The 20,000-nt window shown below is 43.7% G+C and overlaps 1 protein-coding gene across 1 annotated transcript in view; it reads left to right on the top strand.

Annotated features, from left to right (window-relative positions):
- LOC308301195 (regulator of G-protein signaling 6-like) overlaps positions 1–19,189 on the top strand; it is a gene marked incomplete at both ends in the record, with an annotated part of 195,504 nt that extends 176,315 nt beyond the window's left edge. The window contains 4 exons of the mRNA XM_080745090.1: positions 12,758–12,944; positions 16,794–16,880; positions 17,715–17,768; positions 19,139–19,189. Coding sequence (XP_080601216.1) covers positions 12,758–12,944; positions 16,794–16,880; positions 17,715–17,768; positions 19,139–19,189 — 379 coding nt within the window. The remainder of the gene's footprint in view (positions 1–12,757; positions 12,945–16,793; positions 16,881–17,714; positions 17,769–19,138) is intronic.
- Positions 19,190–20,000: the final 811 nt, after the last annotated feature.

The following is a 20,000-nucleotide window of genomic DNA, read 5'->3' as shown; positions in this document are numbered from 1 at the left end:
TGTCACTCCTCTCCATGTCACTCCTCTGCATGTCACTCCTCTCCATGTCACTCCTCTGCATGTCACTCCTCTGCATGTCACTCCTCTGCATGTCACTCTGCATGTCACTCCTCTGCATGTCACTCCTCTGCATGTCACTCTGCATGTCACTCCTCTCCATGTCACTCCTCTGCATGTCACTCCTCTGCATGTCACTCCTCTCCATGTCACTCCTCTCCATGTCACTCCTCTCCATGTCACTCCTCTGCATGTCACTCCTCTGCATGTCACTCCTCTCCATGTCACTCCTCTGCATGTCACTCCTCTGCATGTCACTCCTCTCCATGTCACTCCTCTCCATGTCACTCCTCTGCATGTCACTCCTCTCCATGTCACTCCTCTGCATGTCACTCCTCTGCATGTCACTCCTCTGCATGTCACTCTGCATGTCACTCCTCTCCATGTCACTCCTCTGCATGTCACTCCTCTGCATGTCACTCCTCTGCATGTCACTCTGCATGTCACTCCTCTCCATGTCACTCCTCTGCATGTCACTCCTCTGCATGTCACTCCTCTGCATGTCACTCCTCTGCATGTCACTCCTCTGCATGTCACTCCTCTCCATGTCACTCCTCTCCATGTCACTCCTCTGCATGTCACTCCTCTGCATGTCACTCCTCTCCATGTCACTCCTCTCCATGTCACTCCTCTCCATGTCACTCCTCTCCATGTCACTCCTCTGCATGTCACTCCTCTCCATGTCACTCCTCTGCATGTCACTCCTCTGCATGTCACTCCTCTGCATGTCACTCTGCATGTCACTCCTCTCCATGTCACTCCTCTGCATGTCACTCCTCTGCATGTCACTCCTCTGCATGTCACTCTGCATGTCACTCCTCTGCATGTCACTCCTCTGCATGTCACTCCTCTGCATGTCACTCCTCTGCATGTCACTCCTCTGCATGTCACTCTGCATGTCACTCCTCTGCATGTCACTCCTCTGCATGTCACTCTGCATGTCACTCCTCTGCATGTCACTCCTCTCCATGTCACTCCTCTGCATGTCACTCCTCTGCATGTCACTCCTCTGCATGTCACTCCTCGACTCTCTCACCACTATTCAGGGACGTGCCGAGAAAGGGAGGGCAGGGGCTAAAATTTCCAAAAGGGCCTTTTGGTGGAAGCACCGAAAATAGCAGACCTCCAAGCTCACAACGCGTCGCAGAGGTCGGCTATTTTCAGTGTGTGAAACCACACTGAACTAAGCATAATCAAGTCAATACTGGAGATGTGGCGTAACGGCACGGATTTCTACACAGAGAGGGCAATTCTTTCAACATAAGATGGTGCATTCAAGTTCAGGAGAGTTTGGACAAGGCAATTCTCTTGAATGCTGCCTTCAGGTATGGCATGGAGAGAGGGCATTTGCATTTCTTACACCATAGTAAAAACTGCATTTAAAGGGCAGTTTTTCCAGACAGATAAAAGGGCAGGGGCTCAAGCCCCCTTTGATGTCTATGTGTGCGCGTGCCTACCGCTATTTCTTGTGGACTATAACAACAAATACTGAAGAAACAGATGGTAGTCTAAATATAGCCTATGGTGAATAAAGGACTCCTAACTCTGCTTATCACTACCTGGCAGTGCGCAGGGAGCCAGGTGGTCGAGGTGGACCAGAGTGTGACTGTACTGTAGGGCTGGTCAATACAAATAAATAAACAAACGCACTGAGCCAGATGAATTGAACATTTAGCTGATGCTTCCTGTGAGTTTAGCTCACCATGCTTTTCTTTTCAACAAGTGCAAGAGATTAATTTAATTCCAAATACTGTCTCTGTCTGTGAGAGTGCTGTTTGCTGTGACCTTGACAGAGTCAGAGTTGATAGGAGTTAAGGTCTTTTCAGTGAATTTCAGAGTGTGTGAATAAACAAATCAACCTCACGTTATGTCAATCACGTTTGCACACTGCCGCCCATTTCGTATTTATTTTCGGACCAGGGTTGATTTTTTTTCGATTTTCGCAGCTGTTTCACTGAGTCCCTTGCTCTCTCTCTCTTTCCTCTCTCTCTCCCTGGCTTTTGGATTTTGGATTTCCAAAACGCAACGAAAACACGCAGTGCAGTGTGCAGCGAGCTTTACTCACTGAGCTGAAGTCAGCTAATGATTCTGTGCATACAGACTGCTTTTGATTTGTAAAAAGAGAAAAAATAAGTTCTGCGTGGACCAGTGGCTCTAATAGACAGGTGCTCTTTGGTGAAAATAAAAGGTTTTTCAAAGAAGTACAGCTTAGCTCCAAAAAGGTGTGGACTGCAAACTTAAAAAGAAAATATTCTTTGGTGAAAAGGCGACAAGAGTCTCCTTTGATTTATATTTGAGTTATACATCCATCCATCTAACCGCAGCAGCGGGTGAAAAAGTGAGCTCTCTCTCTCTCTCGGTCGTCCTCAGATGAGCCCTTCATCATCCATTCCAGTCATCCTGGTTCTCTATACCGGTGGTTCTCAACCTGTGGGTCGGGACCCCCTGGGGGGTCCCCAAATTATTTTGAGGGGTCCCCAGATGATTAACCAAATGTGCAACGTTGTTTTCTCACTCAACAGTAAACAAACCAACATAAAGTTTAAGTGTATAGAGGGTATCTGCACATTTATAAAGTGACAATTTAAGGACTTTTAAGACCCTTTTAATACCTCTAAAATGAAAAACTAAACATTGGCCATATTGTCAAATATTAAAGTCAGAAATTTTGAAAATAGCCGATCTACATGCTCACAACGCCTCGCGTTGCGAGGCGTTGTGAGCATGTAGATCTGCTATTTTCACAATAGAACCGTGTTATACAAAATGTCATTCCTCAACTGTTGGTGCTTGTCAGGGTGGGAGGGGTCCCCAGTTAAAATATGATCATTTTGGGGGTCACGGCCTGAAAAGGTTGAGGACCACTGCTCTATACATCTGGCCAGCTGGTTGGTGCTTTGCGCTCCTGCAGCTTTCTGGAGTACATCCACGTATGTTAATGTGGGACAGACAGCCTCGTGACTGATGCCTGTGTGTTGTTTCCCACAGCACCAATTCGCTGGCTGTCAACTCTTGATGTCTTTGGCAGTGTCCTGCTAGTCTCATTCTCCTGGCTGCTATTTTCTAGCTCACCCTCGGTATTCCCTCATACAGTATTCTTGTTGGTAACATGCACTCTTTTTTTAAAGATTTTTTTTTTTGGGCTTTTTATGCCTTTATTTGATAGGACAGTAGACTGACAGGAAATGGGGAGAGAGATGGGGAATGACATGCGGCAAAGGTCGTCCGGATCGGGAATCAAACCGGCGACGCCAGCAGGCATCATAGCCTAGTATGTGTTATGCGCCTTGACCACTAGGCCAGCAGGCACCCCGGTAACGTGCACTCTTGCTGATATTAAATAGTGCACGCAACATTCTGGTATAGCACCCATCTAGAGGCTTGGTTGATTTCAGGGTGCAGCATTCACTGCCACGTTGGAGAACAGACTCTACCGTTGCATAGAAGCTGAGTTTGATTTGTCGAGGTTGGAGTTCCATACACTGGCTGGCGATGCATTCAGGGCCCTCCATAAGTGCCTTCCTCACTTTAGATCTTGCTCGGTTGTGTTGACCCATGAGCCCAGGTACTTGAAGTCCTTGACTTCCTTCAGAGCAGTGTTGTTGTCAGAGGTGGATGTTCCGATAGGATGTTATAGGTGACAACCTTGGTTTTCTTGGCTTTTAGCCAAAGGCCAACCATGGCACACTCTTCTCCGCTCCGTGCTTGTTCCACGTGGTCGGAGAGCAGGCTGATGTCATCTGCGTGCATCGTCTAGCTCTGTCAGGTTAGAGTGAAGCCAAGGTTCTGCTCTTGTCCACTGATGGCCTTCCTGAGCGCTGAGTCCAGGACTATGATAAAGAGACTCAGCAGGGCAAGAACTCTTCCTTCATTTCCTGGAGTCAGAGTTCAGCTCAGAGGAACTGCACAGACTGAGCTGCAGAAAAGATAAAAAACAAAATACAATAAAATGCAGAAGGATTCTTTTTTTGATTGATTGATTATTTTATTAGACAAAAATGGAGAACAGTACAAGTATTGTCAATACAATTGAAATGTAGTACAGTACAACAAGTACAGTTGAACACCCTGCCTAAAAGGAACATACCAAATAAGACCTTTTACGGTCTTTTTTACGTTTGGAAGCCCTCTGTATTTAATTCATTAATTCAAAGAAGGAAGAGGAAGGAAGGAAGGAAGGGGCGCATACCGCACTGAAGGTCTTTCCAGACGGGGAGCAACACAATGGCTACCTTCTCGCTTGGATCTACGAGGTTCCACTGCGTCACGTAGGAAAAAAAGCACATTTCAATTCACTCTTGTCATGGGCGGGCGTGTGCCTGAGAGACGAACACAAACATGACCGCCTGATTGTCGTTCCGCCTGCCCGCCACTCGCCTCCTATGGAAAATGAAATACAAAGCACATCAATCACTGCCCGTATGAAAAGCCCCTTAAGACAGGCTGTAACTGTAAGTACTGGAAGCTGACAATGGGTGTGGCGCTCCACTTCAGCAATCTATGGGTCTGATCGATTCAGCAATGCATAGCAATCCAGTTCAATTCAATTCAATGCAGCAACTTGACATAATCGATAATCGACAATTGAAGCCTAAATATAATTATTGCGACCGTAGGTCGCATTTACTACCACCAGTAAGGCTCCCTAATCGGGAGATAAGCGACCGTAGGTCACTTATCTCCACAAATAGGGCAAAAATGTGCTTTGCCAAAATCTTCCTGATCCATGTTGATGACATGAGTGTAGACATACTGTGTAGTGATTTTCGTGATTTTAGGGCAAAATATGTGTCCCAATCTCCCTGAGAGCCAGTCATTGCAATTTTTTTCATTTTCATGTTTTCATTTCATTTGAAAGCTGGGGATCATAGCTACAAAATGATATATTGGTTGTGGAGATTGACCCAACAGTTTTGAAGATATGGCTTATAGAATGATGCCATGCTGAAATAGTACTTTTGAGATATTCAAGTTTTAAATAAATTTCTAACCTGCAATGACCTGACTCCGCCACATGGGGAGCAATCTTCAATTCAATCTTCAATTCAAAGAAGCTTTATTGGCATGAGAACACAAACGTTTACACAGTGGTGGAAAAAGTACCAACATTTTATAATAAAGTAAAGTATCAATTCTGCAATGTAGAATCACTCTGTTACAAGTAAAAGTCCAGAATAAAAAATGTACTTGAGTAAAAGTACAAAAGTATTGGTATCCAAATGTACTTAAAGTACCAAAAGTAAAAGTACAAAATGTTTGAAAATAGCAGATCTACAAGCTCACAACGCGTCGCACCGCAATGCGTTGTGAGCTTGTAGATCGTCTATTTTCAAATAGCCTTGGTATAACATAGGGCTAAAGTGGTTTATGTATGTTTTAAACTTTAGTTATTGCTCTCTAAAAAGATAATGCCACAACAGCATCTCAAGCATTATTGGGCTAAATGTAAAGACGCTACAGTGCGCCAACCGTGAAGCAGTTTAACCAATTTGCTACATACGTCTACACAAACGGTCAGATTACAAAGATAAATTGCTTAGTGAAGGCTCACAGATGTCACCATAGGGTACGCTCCAGCAGAATGTCCCGTAATGATCGTATTATTTAATGAGGAGCATTTTAATCCGATCGGTCGTCGTTTCCTTAAAAAGGTATTAATGTATCTAAGTGCAGTACACCTCGCAACCGATGGGGTCGCATGGCTGAAAAACAACAGAAAATGGCATCTGATCGGATTAAAATGCAGTTTATTAAACAATACGAAAGATACGGGTAATTCTGCTTGAGCGTACCATACTGTGACATCTGTGAGACTTCAGTAAGCACGTTATCTTTGAAATATGAAGGTTTTTGTAGACGTACGTAGCAAATAGGATTAACTGCTCAACACGAGGTTGAAGTGAATGTATTACGTGTGCAACAGGGCTAACTGTGCTAAATGTAGCATAATCAGTGTTTGTGTAACTTCAGTCAGAAGGATTATTTGACCTGATAATAAAACACAATCTACAGGCTTAACCGCCTCGCGTTGTGAGCTTGTAGAAGAGAGCAACAATAGAGTTGGGTCACGTTTTATTTGTTTATAGCCTGCAGCTAGCGCTGCAGCTAGCGCTAGCTAACGCTAGCTAGCGTTAGCCGTTAGCCACTCATAGCCAGTCAACCAGAATAGTCTACTCTAAAGTCAACTTTCTGACGGCGAGTGAACGATTGCATTCCATCCATGTTTTCTTGGCTGTCAATTTATTGTCCAAAAAAACAAACACCCTGAACGTTAGAATTAGATAGTTTAGGACGACACTGATCTATTCAATGCTAAGCTAACTCAGTGACAAAGGAAGCTTCCGCACCGGAGCTTCACAGAAGACAAACGCATACGTCACAGACGCCTCCAGGCAGGAACGGATCATTTCACCAGCGTAGAAGAAGAAACAGCGGAAGAACGGCGGAAGAATAATAAATAATAATACACAAAATCATACATTACGTGGTTAATAATTGTTCATTTGGAACACACGTGGCATTAAATTAATGGGATAAATACTGTGGGTTGCATAGCTAAGTAATGGAGTCCCGATATTACCGCATTTGGCTACAAACGGCTAACAAAGGCTGGCTAGTTAGCATTTTAGCTAATATAAACTGGGAGGACTAACAGAATTATGTACCGATCTCTCACATTAATTAAAAAAAGTCTTATTTACATGCAGAGTTAAGCTCTGGCGTTTAAGTGAAATGTAGCCTAGATATTATGAGATGCTGTTGTGGCATTAAAAAAAAAAGAGCAAAAAAAAAAAAAAAAAATCTTTTTGGCTGCAGGGAATAATGACAGTCCCCGAGATGACTGGCTCTCAGGGGTGCTGGGACACATATGTAGGAGCAGTGTCCAAAAATGTGTTTTTAAAAATCGGCCTGGAGGTGGCGCTATATGGGACAGATTCATGTTGATGGGATGAGTGTAGACATACTGTGTACCGATTTGCGTGATTTTAGGGCGAAAATTGTAGGAGCAGTGTCCAAAAATGTGTTTTGCAAGAATCGGCCTCTTGGTGGCGCTAGAAGAGGGCCATGTGAGAAATGAGGGGTGGGGTCTCCGCGCCGGCAAGGCGGACGAATAGGTACCGGCCCCGGCTGTCCCGGTCGCTCCTAGCCGGAGTTACGGCATTTTATGTGAGCTGCAGTGTAGGGGGTCCTCCACTGGGGGCGCCACCACTTTTGCATCCGTTCTGGAGCACCAGGAGTCGGTGGTGCCCGGGAATTCCCCGTGAGCAGCCCCGTTGGGGTGGTCATTTGGTCATGTTTGCGCATTTGGTCATTTTTTACATCTGGGGGTCCCCCAGGGACCTGGGGGTCCCTGGAGCTCCGGGGGTCCTTGGAGGTTGTAGTTTGGCAGCCAAGGAACGTGTGTGCAAAATTTGGCATGGATCGGGGCAACGGTTGCGGAGATATAAGCAGGGAAAAAGTGTGATGTGTGAGGTGTGACAGACAGACTGACGGACTGACTGACTGACGGACTGACGGACTGACACTTTGTGCAGGGTTTGATAGTAAATGCGACCTACGGTCGCAAAAACCTCCACGGGCTGTCTGTGCGTCAGTCAGTCAGTCAGTCAGTCAGTCAGTCAGTCACACTTTTGCCCTGCTCATATCTCCACAACTGTTGCTCCCATCCATGCCAAATTTTGCACACACACTCCTTGACTGCCAAACTACAACCTCCAAGGACCCCCGGAGCCCCAGGGACCCCCAGGTCCCTGGGGGACCCCCAGATGTAAAAAATGACCAAATGTGCTCACACGTCACACGTCACCCCACCCCTCATTTCTCACATGGCCCTATTCTAGCGCCACCTTCGGGCCGATTTTTAAAACACATTTTTGGACACTGCTCCTACAGTTTTTGCCCTAAAATCACGAATATCACTACACAGCATGTCTACACTCATGTCATCAACATGGATCAGGAAGATTTGGGAAAAACACATTTTTGCCCTATTTGTGGAGATAAGCCACCTACGGTCGCTTATCTCCCGATTAGGGAGTCTTACTGGTATATAAATAGTAAAGCCATGCTTCATCATACAAGACTATCGCACAAAACGAGTGAAAATAGCCCATCTAAAAGCATGCGAGGCGTTGTGAGGCGTTGTGTGCTTGTAGATCACTGCTTGTGTTGACTGAAATAAGTGGCGTTTCCATAAAGCCACTTTTTGTGCATTAACGGCTTATTCGCAAAATGTTTTTATGGAAACTCAAAATGCGAATAAACTTTCATTATCCGCAAAAAAAGTTATCCGCTTGGAGGAGGAGGATTTTGAGCTTTTAACGGATAAACTAAATGCGCATAAGTGAATGGAAACGGGTCAGACAATAAAAGCGAATAGATTATGACGTTCTAGGTCCATTTCCCCTGCCGCTTTACGTCCATGGTATAGCGTTAGCTCACCGGTGTGAGCTTGCAGATCGGCCACCTGACCTTCCAGAGGACGCTGAAACTTGCAGGATGAGCACTGTGCAGCGAGTGCCAGTGACGCGACCGCGGTTTTCCCGGTGAACCGGTAGCTTTATGTATTGAGAGGAACTCAATTCTTGCCAATTTCGTAAGAGACTCGTCGCCAATTGTAATATACGGTATTTAAAAGTTATTTGGGGCCATGATGATGACTGATAACCCCTTCTTCCCACTACTAGACAGCGACCGAGTCACAGCAGTCAGACGTGCTGACGGTGCAGTGCTCAGGTTTGGTCTAAAAATAAAAAAAAACAGCCCGATCAACTCTTGCGACCGTCGCTAATTCGAATGACACCCGCAAATGGAAACATGCTAAATTCGCTTTGTCTTAATGCGTATTTCTGATAATTCGCTTCCCTAATTCGAATAAGTTTATGGAAACATGGCTATAGACATCTTGAGCAGTGATATAGAAAAGTGTGATGCAACACGATGCGTCGAATCATTACCTTTGGTAGTGCCAATGCACACCTCTACTACTGGACTGTACTCTGACCAATTTACTTACAGTACTTACAGTACTATCTATCGTTTCAATCAATCTATCCATCAAGGCGTTCACACACATCATTTAAAAACGCCCCCAATAAAACTATCGTTTAGTGATGAGTCGTCACTTTTCACAGTTTTGTGTGGGCCGTGTTTCGGAAAGGAATGTTTTTCGTCAAACATTTTCCATATGGCATGTTCTAACTGTATGCAAAATGTCATGCTTCTATCATAAAGGGCACGATTTGTGCACGAAACGCTCGGACTAAATGGAGAGCATCTGACGTGACCATGCATGCGGTGCGTGATGGATATAATATAAAATGAACAACACATAATTGATCTGCTTTTAGGTACTCTGAGAGTGTATACTACATCTCCCCTACCAAGAGGGGCCTTCACTGTAGCAGGTCCGAAACAACATGGTAGCTGGGGTGGTAGAGGGTGAGCAGCAATCTTAAAAGTAGCAGTATAGTAGCTCAGACGGCAGTAAAACAGCAAGCAAAGAAATGAACAATGCAAACTTTCCCGTTTAAAGAGCACTCTATCATTGAAGTGAGTACCAAGTATGTGATTGGTTGAGAATAGAAGCATGGAGCTGAGACCAGGGATGTGCTGACCATTGGGAAAAGCGGGACAACTCCCGAACTTCCGGTTCATTCCCGACCGGTCCAGGCCGGCCTTCATTCCATTTTGGGGGCTGTGCGGCCAACAAAGAAAATCGTCACTGTCGGGCAGAAACTTCGTATCTCCAAGTTTCAAATTTATATTTTTTTTCGCAAAGCAAAGCCCTGCTTCGTCATACAAGGCCGTTGCACAAAAGTAGTGAAAACAGCAGATCTAGATCGGCTGTTTTCACTAGTTTAAATCATTTTTAAAATGATAAATACAAACAATATTTCGTCGACAACGACGAAATATATATATATAAAAAGAGGGCCTCTCCAACTCTTTTTCCCGGGCTGAATCAGGGGCCCAGCACGTCCCTGGCTGAGACTGACCAAAGATCAGCCATCAGCAACTGAGTGTCCTGACTGAACTTGCTCTGTGTAAGCCTTGTGCAATGCTCATTAGTGAGAGAGAGAGAGAGAGAGAGAGAGGGAGAGAGAGCGAGAGAGAGAATGGTATGCCTTAAAGGACCACCTCACCTCTGGGAATAACCAGATCTTATTTTATTGTTGTTTGGGACACGAGCAACACAACAAGTTATTTTTTGTGTTCAATCTGTGTTTTTAGATATTTTAGTATTTCAGCATGCTACAACTGGTCATATGATGCTTTGTAGCAGTGTTTGATTCTTCAAACTGTTAAACTATAGGCCTAATTAATGTTCTAGCTAGAGAGAAAGGGGAAGATGGAGAAGGAGATCAGCCGGAGAATCGGAGCAGCAGGAGCGGTTTTGCAGTCGCTAAATTGCACTGTTGTGAAGAAAAAAAGAGTTGAGCCGGAAGGCAAAGCTCTCTGTCTACCGAGCAATCTTCGTTCCTACTCTCACCTATGGTCATGAAGTGTGGGTCATGACCGAAAGTATAAGGTCACGGGTGCAAGCGGCCGAAATGAGTTTCCTCAGACGGGTGGCTGCTATCTCCCTTAGAGATAGGGTGAGAAGTTCAGTCACCCGAGAGAGACTTGGAGTAGAACCGCTGCTCCTACACTTGGAAAGGAGTCAGCTTAGGTGGTTCGGGCATCTAGTAAGACATACGATAAGATTTGTGTGATGTTTGGACAAGATCTGTAAGAGTACTGTCACAAAATCTGTTTTGCAAACATCTGCCTCATGGTGGCGCTAGAACAGGCCCATGTGACAAATGTGGGGTCAGAGGTTCTAAATAGACATCTAGGTAGGATGTGTGCACAGTTTGGCAGCGACCGGGCCAACAGTGCCGGAGATTAGCTGACTAACAGACACAGACACACGGACGGAAAGACGAACAGGGTGCCTTTCGGCTTACACACACACACACACACACACACACACACACACACACACACACACACACACACACACACACCCATGGTCAGTCCTCTACCAGCACTCAACCCTCCCTCTCTTGTGTGTGTGTGTGTGTGTGTGTGTGTGTGTGTGTGTGTGTGTGTGTGTGTGTGTGTGTGTGTGTGTGTGTGTGTGTGTGTGTGTGTGTGTGTGTGTGTGTGTGTGTGTGTGTGTGTGTGTTTCTCTTTCAAGACCAGGAACATAATTGCTTTTATGAGGCCACTTTTGGAAAGGCACTTATGATGGAGAGGCAGCGATAGCGCAGGCTGAAAAAGAGAGAACAGAGGCGAAGGGAGACGGCCAGATCCCCTAAGGGGGTTTCCCTCCCTATATTGCAGAAACAGCTCCACAGATCAATAGATAGATAGAATGTAATATCGGAGTGGAGTTCAGTGAGTGCTGTGTTGTTTTTCACCAGCGGGTTGGTGCTGAGTTGTCTGGCTGACCCCGACCAGCAACTAAACTAAACTGGCTTTGTAGCTTTGTGGCTATCCTGCGTTCACACTAGCAGTAACAAATCAGCAGGCGACTGACCTCCAGGCCCTGGTTAGGCAACCCAGCCTGGCTGAGACGTATGCTCTATACCCCCTCCCTATTGTGCACATTCCCCATCGCAGCTATTTTGTTATTGAATATTTTTGTTTGATTCATAAGCCTTGTCACTTGTCGCTGCGTGAAGAGATAAAAAAGCTTTTAAAAAAAGAAAAAGATGAAGAAAAAAAACTAACCCTAACCCATGGTGAAGCCTCAATCAATCATATGTTTTTGTTTCACCATTTCCACCTCAGCACTCACCAACCATTTCCTCTCCACACAAATCCTGCTTGGAAAAACGAATGCAAACTAAAAGTAGTGAAAAATGTATACTGTGTTTATATACTCCGCCTCCCACCAGGGGGGCCGTTTCAAGAGTCTATAATCTTCTCCTTACACCCTGACCAACCTAGGCCTTACCTTCAGAATACTGGTATTTCAACTGGGGATGGGCAATATATTGATATGATCTTTATCTAGTGATATGAGGCTAGATATTTTCTTTGACTTTGGATATACGTAACGGAGGTGATCCGAACGTCCCCACCCGGCTTCGAACCTGGGTCTCCCACGTGAAAGTCCAATATCTTAACTATTACTCCAAAGGGATATCCCTATGGAACAAGGGCAGATACTAGAATTTGGAGGCTTCAGGCTGGGGCTCTCTCCGCCACACTCACCCCCCTTTGACCTCCTCCTACGTGGAAGCCCGGATCCGGGTCACGGCACCAATGTAACGGAGGTGATCTGAACCTCCCCACCCTAACCCTAACCCGCGTGAAAGTCCAATATCTTAACCATCACTCCAAAGGGACATCCCTATGGAATGAGGACAGATACTAGACTTTTGAGGTTTCAGGCTGGGGCTGCGACTCTCTCCGCCACATATAGTAATAATTCGATATGGCAAAAGTGTAGTCTTTCGGTGTAGTAGGTTTTAATAAAAATCCTCAGCCGTGTATGCTTAAAATAAAATATATACTGTATATATATATATATATTCAGAAATAAGGCAAATAGATTGTAGATATTTGGCATACAACATGGCACACAACCAAGTATAAATCAACAGCATAATCACTCAGGGTGTGTTTGATTTTGTTGTTGGATGGTGCAGGTTCTGGCTGGCCGTGCATGACATGAAGGTGTGTTTGATTTTGTTGTTGGATGGTGCAGGTTCTGGCTGGCCGTGCAGGACATGAAGAGACAGCCCCTTCAGGAGGTGCCAGAGAGGGCGCAGGCCATCTGGGCAGAGTTCCTGGCAGAGGGAGCGCCCTACTCCATCAACCTGGACTCTCACAGCTACGAGCGCACCAGCCTCAACCTGAAGGACCCCGGACGCTACAGCTACGAAGACGCACAGGTAGACAAGGAGAGGGTGGGATGAGGGCAGTGGTGTAAAGTAACTTAACTCTTTTACTGCTTCGGACGTTCCCATTCGCCCCAATTGTGACCCTAGCTCATTGCCAATACGAACGCTCGTTCTTTTACCTTGTCTGATGACTGTAAGCTGATGAGGGGTCGCGCAGGTGTGTACAGTAAAAACATCTCCCGTAATGCTGCTTTCAAATCTCCACCACACGTAAACATCAATGATGTCCAATTCACTTCCTGGCTGTTCTCTGTGGACCTGATCTAGATTATGCATTACCATGCTCTGAATGGACGGCAAGCGGAGCGGCCCAATTCACATCCATTCTTTGCATAAGGCTGCCCTCTGCCGCCAGCTTGGCTAAAGTACACATATAATAAGTCCAATAAAAGAATTGTTTGGAAATAATGAATAGATCTTTTTCTATAACATCGCAAAGGTAAGCTGCACCAGCCCCAATAAATAAATAATAAATCTGGCAGTAGAACTGTTAAGTTCTGTACTTAAGTTCAAGTTTGAGGTACTCTACGTTACTGGAGTATTTCCACATATCTTTATTTCTGTACTTCTACTTCCATTCCACTACATCTCAGAGGCAAATATTATACTTTTACTCCACTACAATTATGTGAAAACTTTAGTTACTAGTTAGGCTAGCCTACTTGTAGATTTTGATTGCGACCGTAGGTCGCAGTTTACTATCGGAACCGTCACATCTTGACCGTATCTAAACGTACGTACGTATGGGTAACGCTTGTCTTTTTTGTTGCATACAGTAGGCATGTAGGGCAGCAACAAAGGATGTTAGTATACATACAGTACTTACTTTACTTACTTACTGCCCTTTACTGTATGTCGGCTAGGGTGACCAGATCCAAATTGTTCATTTGAGGGACAGAAGTACCGCTTGTGTGGGACAATGTGGGACGGGCGGGCGATGGGGTTAATAGCAACTTATTACTTAAGTTGCTATTAAATTCCTTGATGTCATAGGCTATAGTCGACCATTGGCCTAATATACCTACTGCCTATATATTTTTTTGTATTAACCTGCTATAGCCTGAGGACATTTCTAATGTTATTTTTACAGGTTTAAAACATATCTTGTAGGAAAAATAAAATACAACAATTAAATTGTTTAATTTTTAAAACTAGCGTGTAGGCCTAAATGTGTTGATTCTATAGTACACTACTCCACATATTTTGCTTTTGTTTAGATCAACGATGCTGCAGCGTCTCATTTGAAGTTTGTCTCTCAACAAAATAAATGTGTCCAGACTAGCTTGATGTATTAGAGCCTGACAGTCACAATGTGGGACAGTGTCTCAATTTGGGGGACGCCTGAAAAGTCAGGGAAATGTGGGACTGTCCCAGTGTCCCACCCAAAGGGGGACATCTGGTCACCCTAATGTCGGCTGGCATGAAGGGCAGCAACAAAGGATGTCACTAACTATACATGCTCCATATAAAATGCTGTTACTATACAGTAGTGCTCCATATACAATGCTGTTACTATACAGTGCTCCATATACAATGCTGTTACTATACAGTGCTCCATATACAATGCTGTTACTATACAGTGCTCCATATACAATGCTGTTACTATACAGTGCTCCATATACAATGCTGTTACTATACAGTGCTCCATATACAATGCTGTTACTATACAGTGCTCCATATACAATGCTGTTACTATACAGTGCTCCATATACAATGATGTTACTATACAGTGCTCCATATACAATGCTGTTACTATACAGTAGTGCTCCATATAAAATGCTGTTACTATACAGTAGTGCTCCATATACAATGCTGTTACTATACAGTGCTCCATATACAATGATGTTACTATACAGTGCTCCATATACAATGCTGTTACTATACAGTGCTCCATATACAATGCTGTTACTATACAGTTGTGCTCCATATACAATGCTGTTACTATACAGTGCTCCATATACAATGCTGTTACTATACAGTGCTCCATATACAATGCTGTTACTATACAGTGCTCCATATACAATGCTGTTACTATACAGTAGTGCTCCATATAAAATGCTGTTACTATACAGTAGTGCTCCATATAAAATGCTGTTACTATACAGTAAGTAGTGCTCCATATAAAATGCTGTTACTATACAGTAGTGCTCCATATACAATGCTGTTACTATACAGTAGTGCTCCATATAAAATGCTGTTACTATACAGTAGTGCTCCATATACAATGCTGTTACTATACAGTGCTCCATATACAATGCTGTTACTATACAGTGCTCCATATACAATGCTGTTACTATCCCCAATAAATTGTCATCTGTACTGTTAAGCAATAGAAATGAACCACATGAACCCAGCATCCATGTTTTATGCATGTCATAATTACAGGCGAACATTCAGTAAAACATAGGAGTCAATGAGTATAATGGGGTCTATATGTGGTTTATTACATTGTAGAGGTATATTATAGCAACCGTACACTGGGACAGAAATAGAACAACAGCAAGACAGAGAGAGGGAGTTGGAGAAGGATTTCCTCTCCTGTTGCAGGTTTAAAAGTGCAGCAAAAGGAAGATTTTTCTTTCAATTAGTGTTGCTACTGTACAGTGTAGCAGTTCCCGTTCTCTCCCTCAGAGACGATCACAGTGAGTTCACTCCACACTCCGCTAGCACACCCTGCTAATAGACATCTACTGTAGAGCAGTGGTTCCTAAACTTTTTTTGTCTCAGGGCACCCCATGAATATTTTTCTAAATCCGAGGCACCCCTACATTATAATTTTCACTCACAGCTCCTTATATTTATAGCATATCGTCGTTGTCGGGAGGAAACCTTGTCTGTCCAAAACCGTTCGTTTTGTATTTATCATCTATAAAATGTACTAAACTAGTGAAAACAGCAGATCTACATGCGAGGCGTTGTGTGCTTGTAGATTGGCTGTTTTCACTAGTTTTGTGCGACAGTCTTGTATGATGAAGCAGGGCCTTGCTTTACCAAAAGACTGACACATTTGAAACTTGGAGATACAAGGTTTCTGCCTGACAGTGATTATGTTACGAGGAAAACTTTGAGATGATAGCCATTTTGTTTAGAACTGACTGAAAATAACTTTATACTTCAAGTTTAAAATGATACAAAATATTTTTTCAAGTGTCCAAATAAATTCCCAATATTAACAAATTATCTTGTGTGCCCCGTCACCCACTTTGCAAACCCCTGTAGTAGATTACTTGGTTGCGTGTCATGTCGCACGCTGAAAATAAGACGATTTACCAGCGCACGACACTTTCAGATCGACTATTTTCAGTTGTGCGACACTGGCCCTCAGCTATTTATAAATCAACCTTAAAGGAGTAGTTCACCCCCAAAATGACCTTTTTTTCTATTGATTAGTCATGCCATGGAGACTAGAGTTCAATAATATTTTTTGGTTTTTGTCACATTCCTAAGACAAAAATTTGATTCGAGTAAATTTACCCCCATTGATTCCGGATGGGGACCCGTTTCGAAACGGGTCCCCATCCGGAATCAATGGGGGTAAATCTATTGTTATCACATTTTTGTCTTAGGAATACGACAAAAAACAAAAAATATTATTGAACTCTAGTCTCCATGGCATGACTAATCAATAGAAAAAAAGGTCATTTTGGGGGTGAACTACTCCTTTAACCTCCCCTCTGCGTCTACGTGTCAGTCTCTCACTCTCATGTACAGAACACACACACACACACACACACACACACACACACACACGCACACCACACACACACACACACACACACACACACACACACACACACACACACACACACACACACACACTGTTGCTGTGTCTCCCCTCAGGACCACATCTACAAGCTGATGAAGAGTGACAGCTACACTCGCTTCCTCCGCTCCAACGCCTACCAGGACCTGCTGGCCAAGAAGAAGGTACCATACTGTGTGTGTGTGTGTGTGTGTGTGTGTGTGTGTGTGTGTGTTTGTGTGTGTGTGTGTGTGTGTGTGTGTGTGTGTGTGTGTGTGTGTGTGTGTGTGTGTGTGTGTGTGTGTGTGTGTGTGTGTGTGTGTGTGTGTGTGTGTGTGTGTGTGTGTGTGTGTGTGTGTGTGTGTGTGTGTGTGTGTGTGTCTGTGTGTGTGTCTGTGTGTGCGTGTGCGTGCGCGTGCGTGTGTGTGTGTGTGTTGTTAGGGGTGATCCCATGAACTATTTATATGTATATTCACATACATACATATCGTCGTTGTCGGGTGGAAACCTTGTACGTCCAAAACCGTTCGGTTTGTATTTATCATTTTAGATCTGCTATTTTCACTAGTTTCACTAGTTCTGCTATTTTCACTAGTTTTGCGCAACAGTCTCTAGTGATGAAGCAGGGCTTTACTTTGCGAAAAAACATACAAATTTGAAACTTGGAGATACGAGGTTTCTGCTTGACAGTGACAATATGTTACTGTATGTATTAAAAGCTATACAAAGTCAGCAATCCTGTTTTAAAATCCAATTAAAACCAACTGAAATTGAAACATGAAGTCAAAATGATATATATTGTTTCTTTTAAAGATGGACAAATTAAAAACTATAATAACCTTGCTTAAAGCTATCATTGAATGGCTCTTGGACTGATCTGACTCTGATTAAACATTGATACAGTACATAGCTTCAACATTGATAAGCATTTGTTTAGGCACTTCCTCAGAGCAAGCGTTGTGGTGTTTGTGTGGATAATCTAAGAATGTCCTTCTTACATGTTTTCTACATGGGTTCAGCCTGAGACGGAACAGGGCCGTCGTACCTCCCTGGAGAAGTTCACCCGCAGCGTGGTGAGTGGGCTTTCTTTTTTGGGCTCTTTTACGTCCACTGAAACCTCTGTAGTGTAGGACGGGTGTAGTGCAGTGGTTTTCAACCTTTTTCATATCAAGGTCCATTATTTAGTCTGCATTTGAGCCACCATTTGATGAGATTTAGCCTCTCAGACGCAAAATGTAGAATATTTTGTAGGGGTTTAACGATATAGTAACTGCATCGAAATATCGTTTTTAACTTAAAAAATCGAAGTATATCGAAATGAAAACAGCTAAAATCGAATTGTATCGTTTGAATTTGTATCGTAGTGTAAAGAATCGATTGTATCGATACTACCTACTTGTGCATTGTATTTAGCATTTTCAAGAAGAAAGAGGGGTTTAATTACTTTTCCTTTCGATATAGCTACACTGGTCTATCGATAATTTTGTGTAATCTCTGAGTTCAACTCAAGGTGCAGGTTTGTCAATATACAATGTATTTGCCAGATAATCACTGTGTTTACTTAGTATATCCATAATAATACATACATGTTTCCCTTAAAAACCTGCACTATCCACACCTTTCACACAGATTTAATTTCTTTGCTAAATAGTTACTATATCGATTTTAAATCACTGAATCGAATCGTATCGTATCGTATCACCATGAATGAACCAATATCATCCATGTATCGTATGGTCAACCATGTATCGTGATATGTATTGAATCGCTATAGAAATGTATCGTTACACCCCTAATATTTTGTTATTGTTAGATAAGATTTTGTCCACAATTCCATGCTGTATTGATGTTGGTAGAACTTGGTACCATAGGAGAGATGACAGGAAAATGTTGATCAAACAGCCTGTGGACAGGATACGACGGAGGGGGGTAGGAGGTTGGTGGACTTGAGGTGGAAACAACGGTTCCCCATTTGTCCTATTCTGAGAAGGAAGGAAGGAACAAACGAAGGAATGAAGGAACGAAAGCTTGCTACACATCTCAAGCCGACCCTCCGGCCCTAAATTATGTCTTGTATTTTATGTGACCATCACATTCACAATACAGGGCTGAATATGTGTACTAAATCTGTTCAATTATTGTCCTTCCTCTGTTGCAGCCAGGCTACAAGTCGTTCAGTTTGAACAGTCTGTCTGTCACTCTTGGCATATCAAAGTTATCCTCTTCCGTGTATCATGTTTCTATTATTGCATTCTTTTCCCTTTTCTCCTCCAGTTCTCGTGAAAGGGGCAAGAAATCGTAAATTGATTTTATAATCATTCCAGGTTATAAACGACTGCAGATTAAAAACATGGCAGGCTAGTAAGCAAACAACACAGCTTCTGCTAATACAATTAATAACAAAGATGAATGACTCTCTCCTCTCTCTGTCTGTTCCCTGTAGGGCAAGTCGTTGACAGGCAAGCGGCTGACAGGTCTCATGCAGTCCTCTTGACAAGGTCTGGACCCAGAGTAGCAGCATCCAGACCCTGGCTCACCAGCGGGACCAGTGTGAGTTTGTGGGTGCCTTCCCCACTCCTTGGCACCGGCACACGTTAGTGTGACCTTGGAGCAGCTCAAGAGGACCAGACAGCATGCAATAAGTCACCTAGGCCTGACACCGGGACAGGTGCTGTCACACTGAAGAGAATAAACTGCAGCGTAAACACCGCTATGCTCCTCGGGGTTCCAAATCGATTCTTCTGTAACCAAAATGGAACATCAGGCTTTTACTGTTTCTCTCTGTGTACAGTGTCTACACTCGTGTTAATATAATAGGCCCACACCACCGGGGATGCCCCTTTTTACTTTCAGCGATATAAACAATGGAATGCTTGAATGCCTTTAACTGTCAATACTGTAGCTAGCTATCTTATTTCACGTGTCTCTCACTGGGTTGAAATAAAAGGAGGTTGAAATAAATGGGAGCGAGCACACACTGCAACTGAATCTCCGCTTGCACTTCGTGTTGATGGCCAATGAAGGTAAAGACAACTCTTCCACAATGTTTGAATGCTACAGAGATTCTGTAGAAGTCGTGAACAGGAAACAATCAACAATCAGCCAACGGGAACGTTATTTGACCAATCGTGACGCAGTGTTCATCGAGGATGGTTTTTGACGACGCATTTGAATATTGTGTGAGCCAACAGTTTGTCTCGAGAGACTAACGCCTGATTTTGACTTGGTTGTGCACTGAAAAGTGTGAGCTTGTAGATCTACTGTTTTCGGTTGCGACAACTGGCACGCAATAAATCAGGCTCAAT

The sequence above is a fragment of the Nannobrachium achirus genome, assembly GCF_963921795.1.
Source record: "Nannobrachium achirus genome assembly, chromosome: 16".
NCBI classification, from domain to species: domain Eukaryota; kingdom Metazoa; phylum Chordata; class Actinopteri; order Myctophiformes; family Myctophidae; genus Nannobrachium; species Nannobrachium achirus.
The sequence above is the reverse complement of the archived record's forward strand: the minus strand, read 5'-3'. Positions and strand labels throughout refer to the sequence as shown.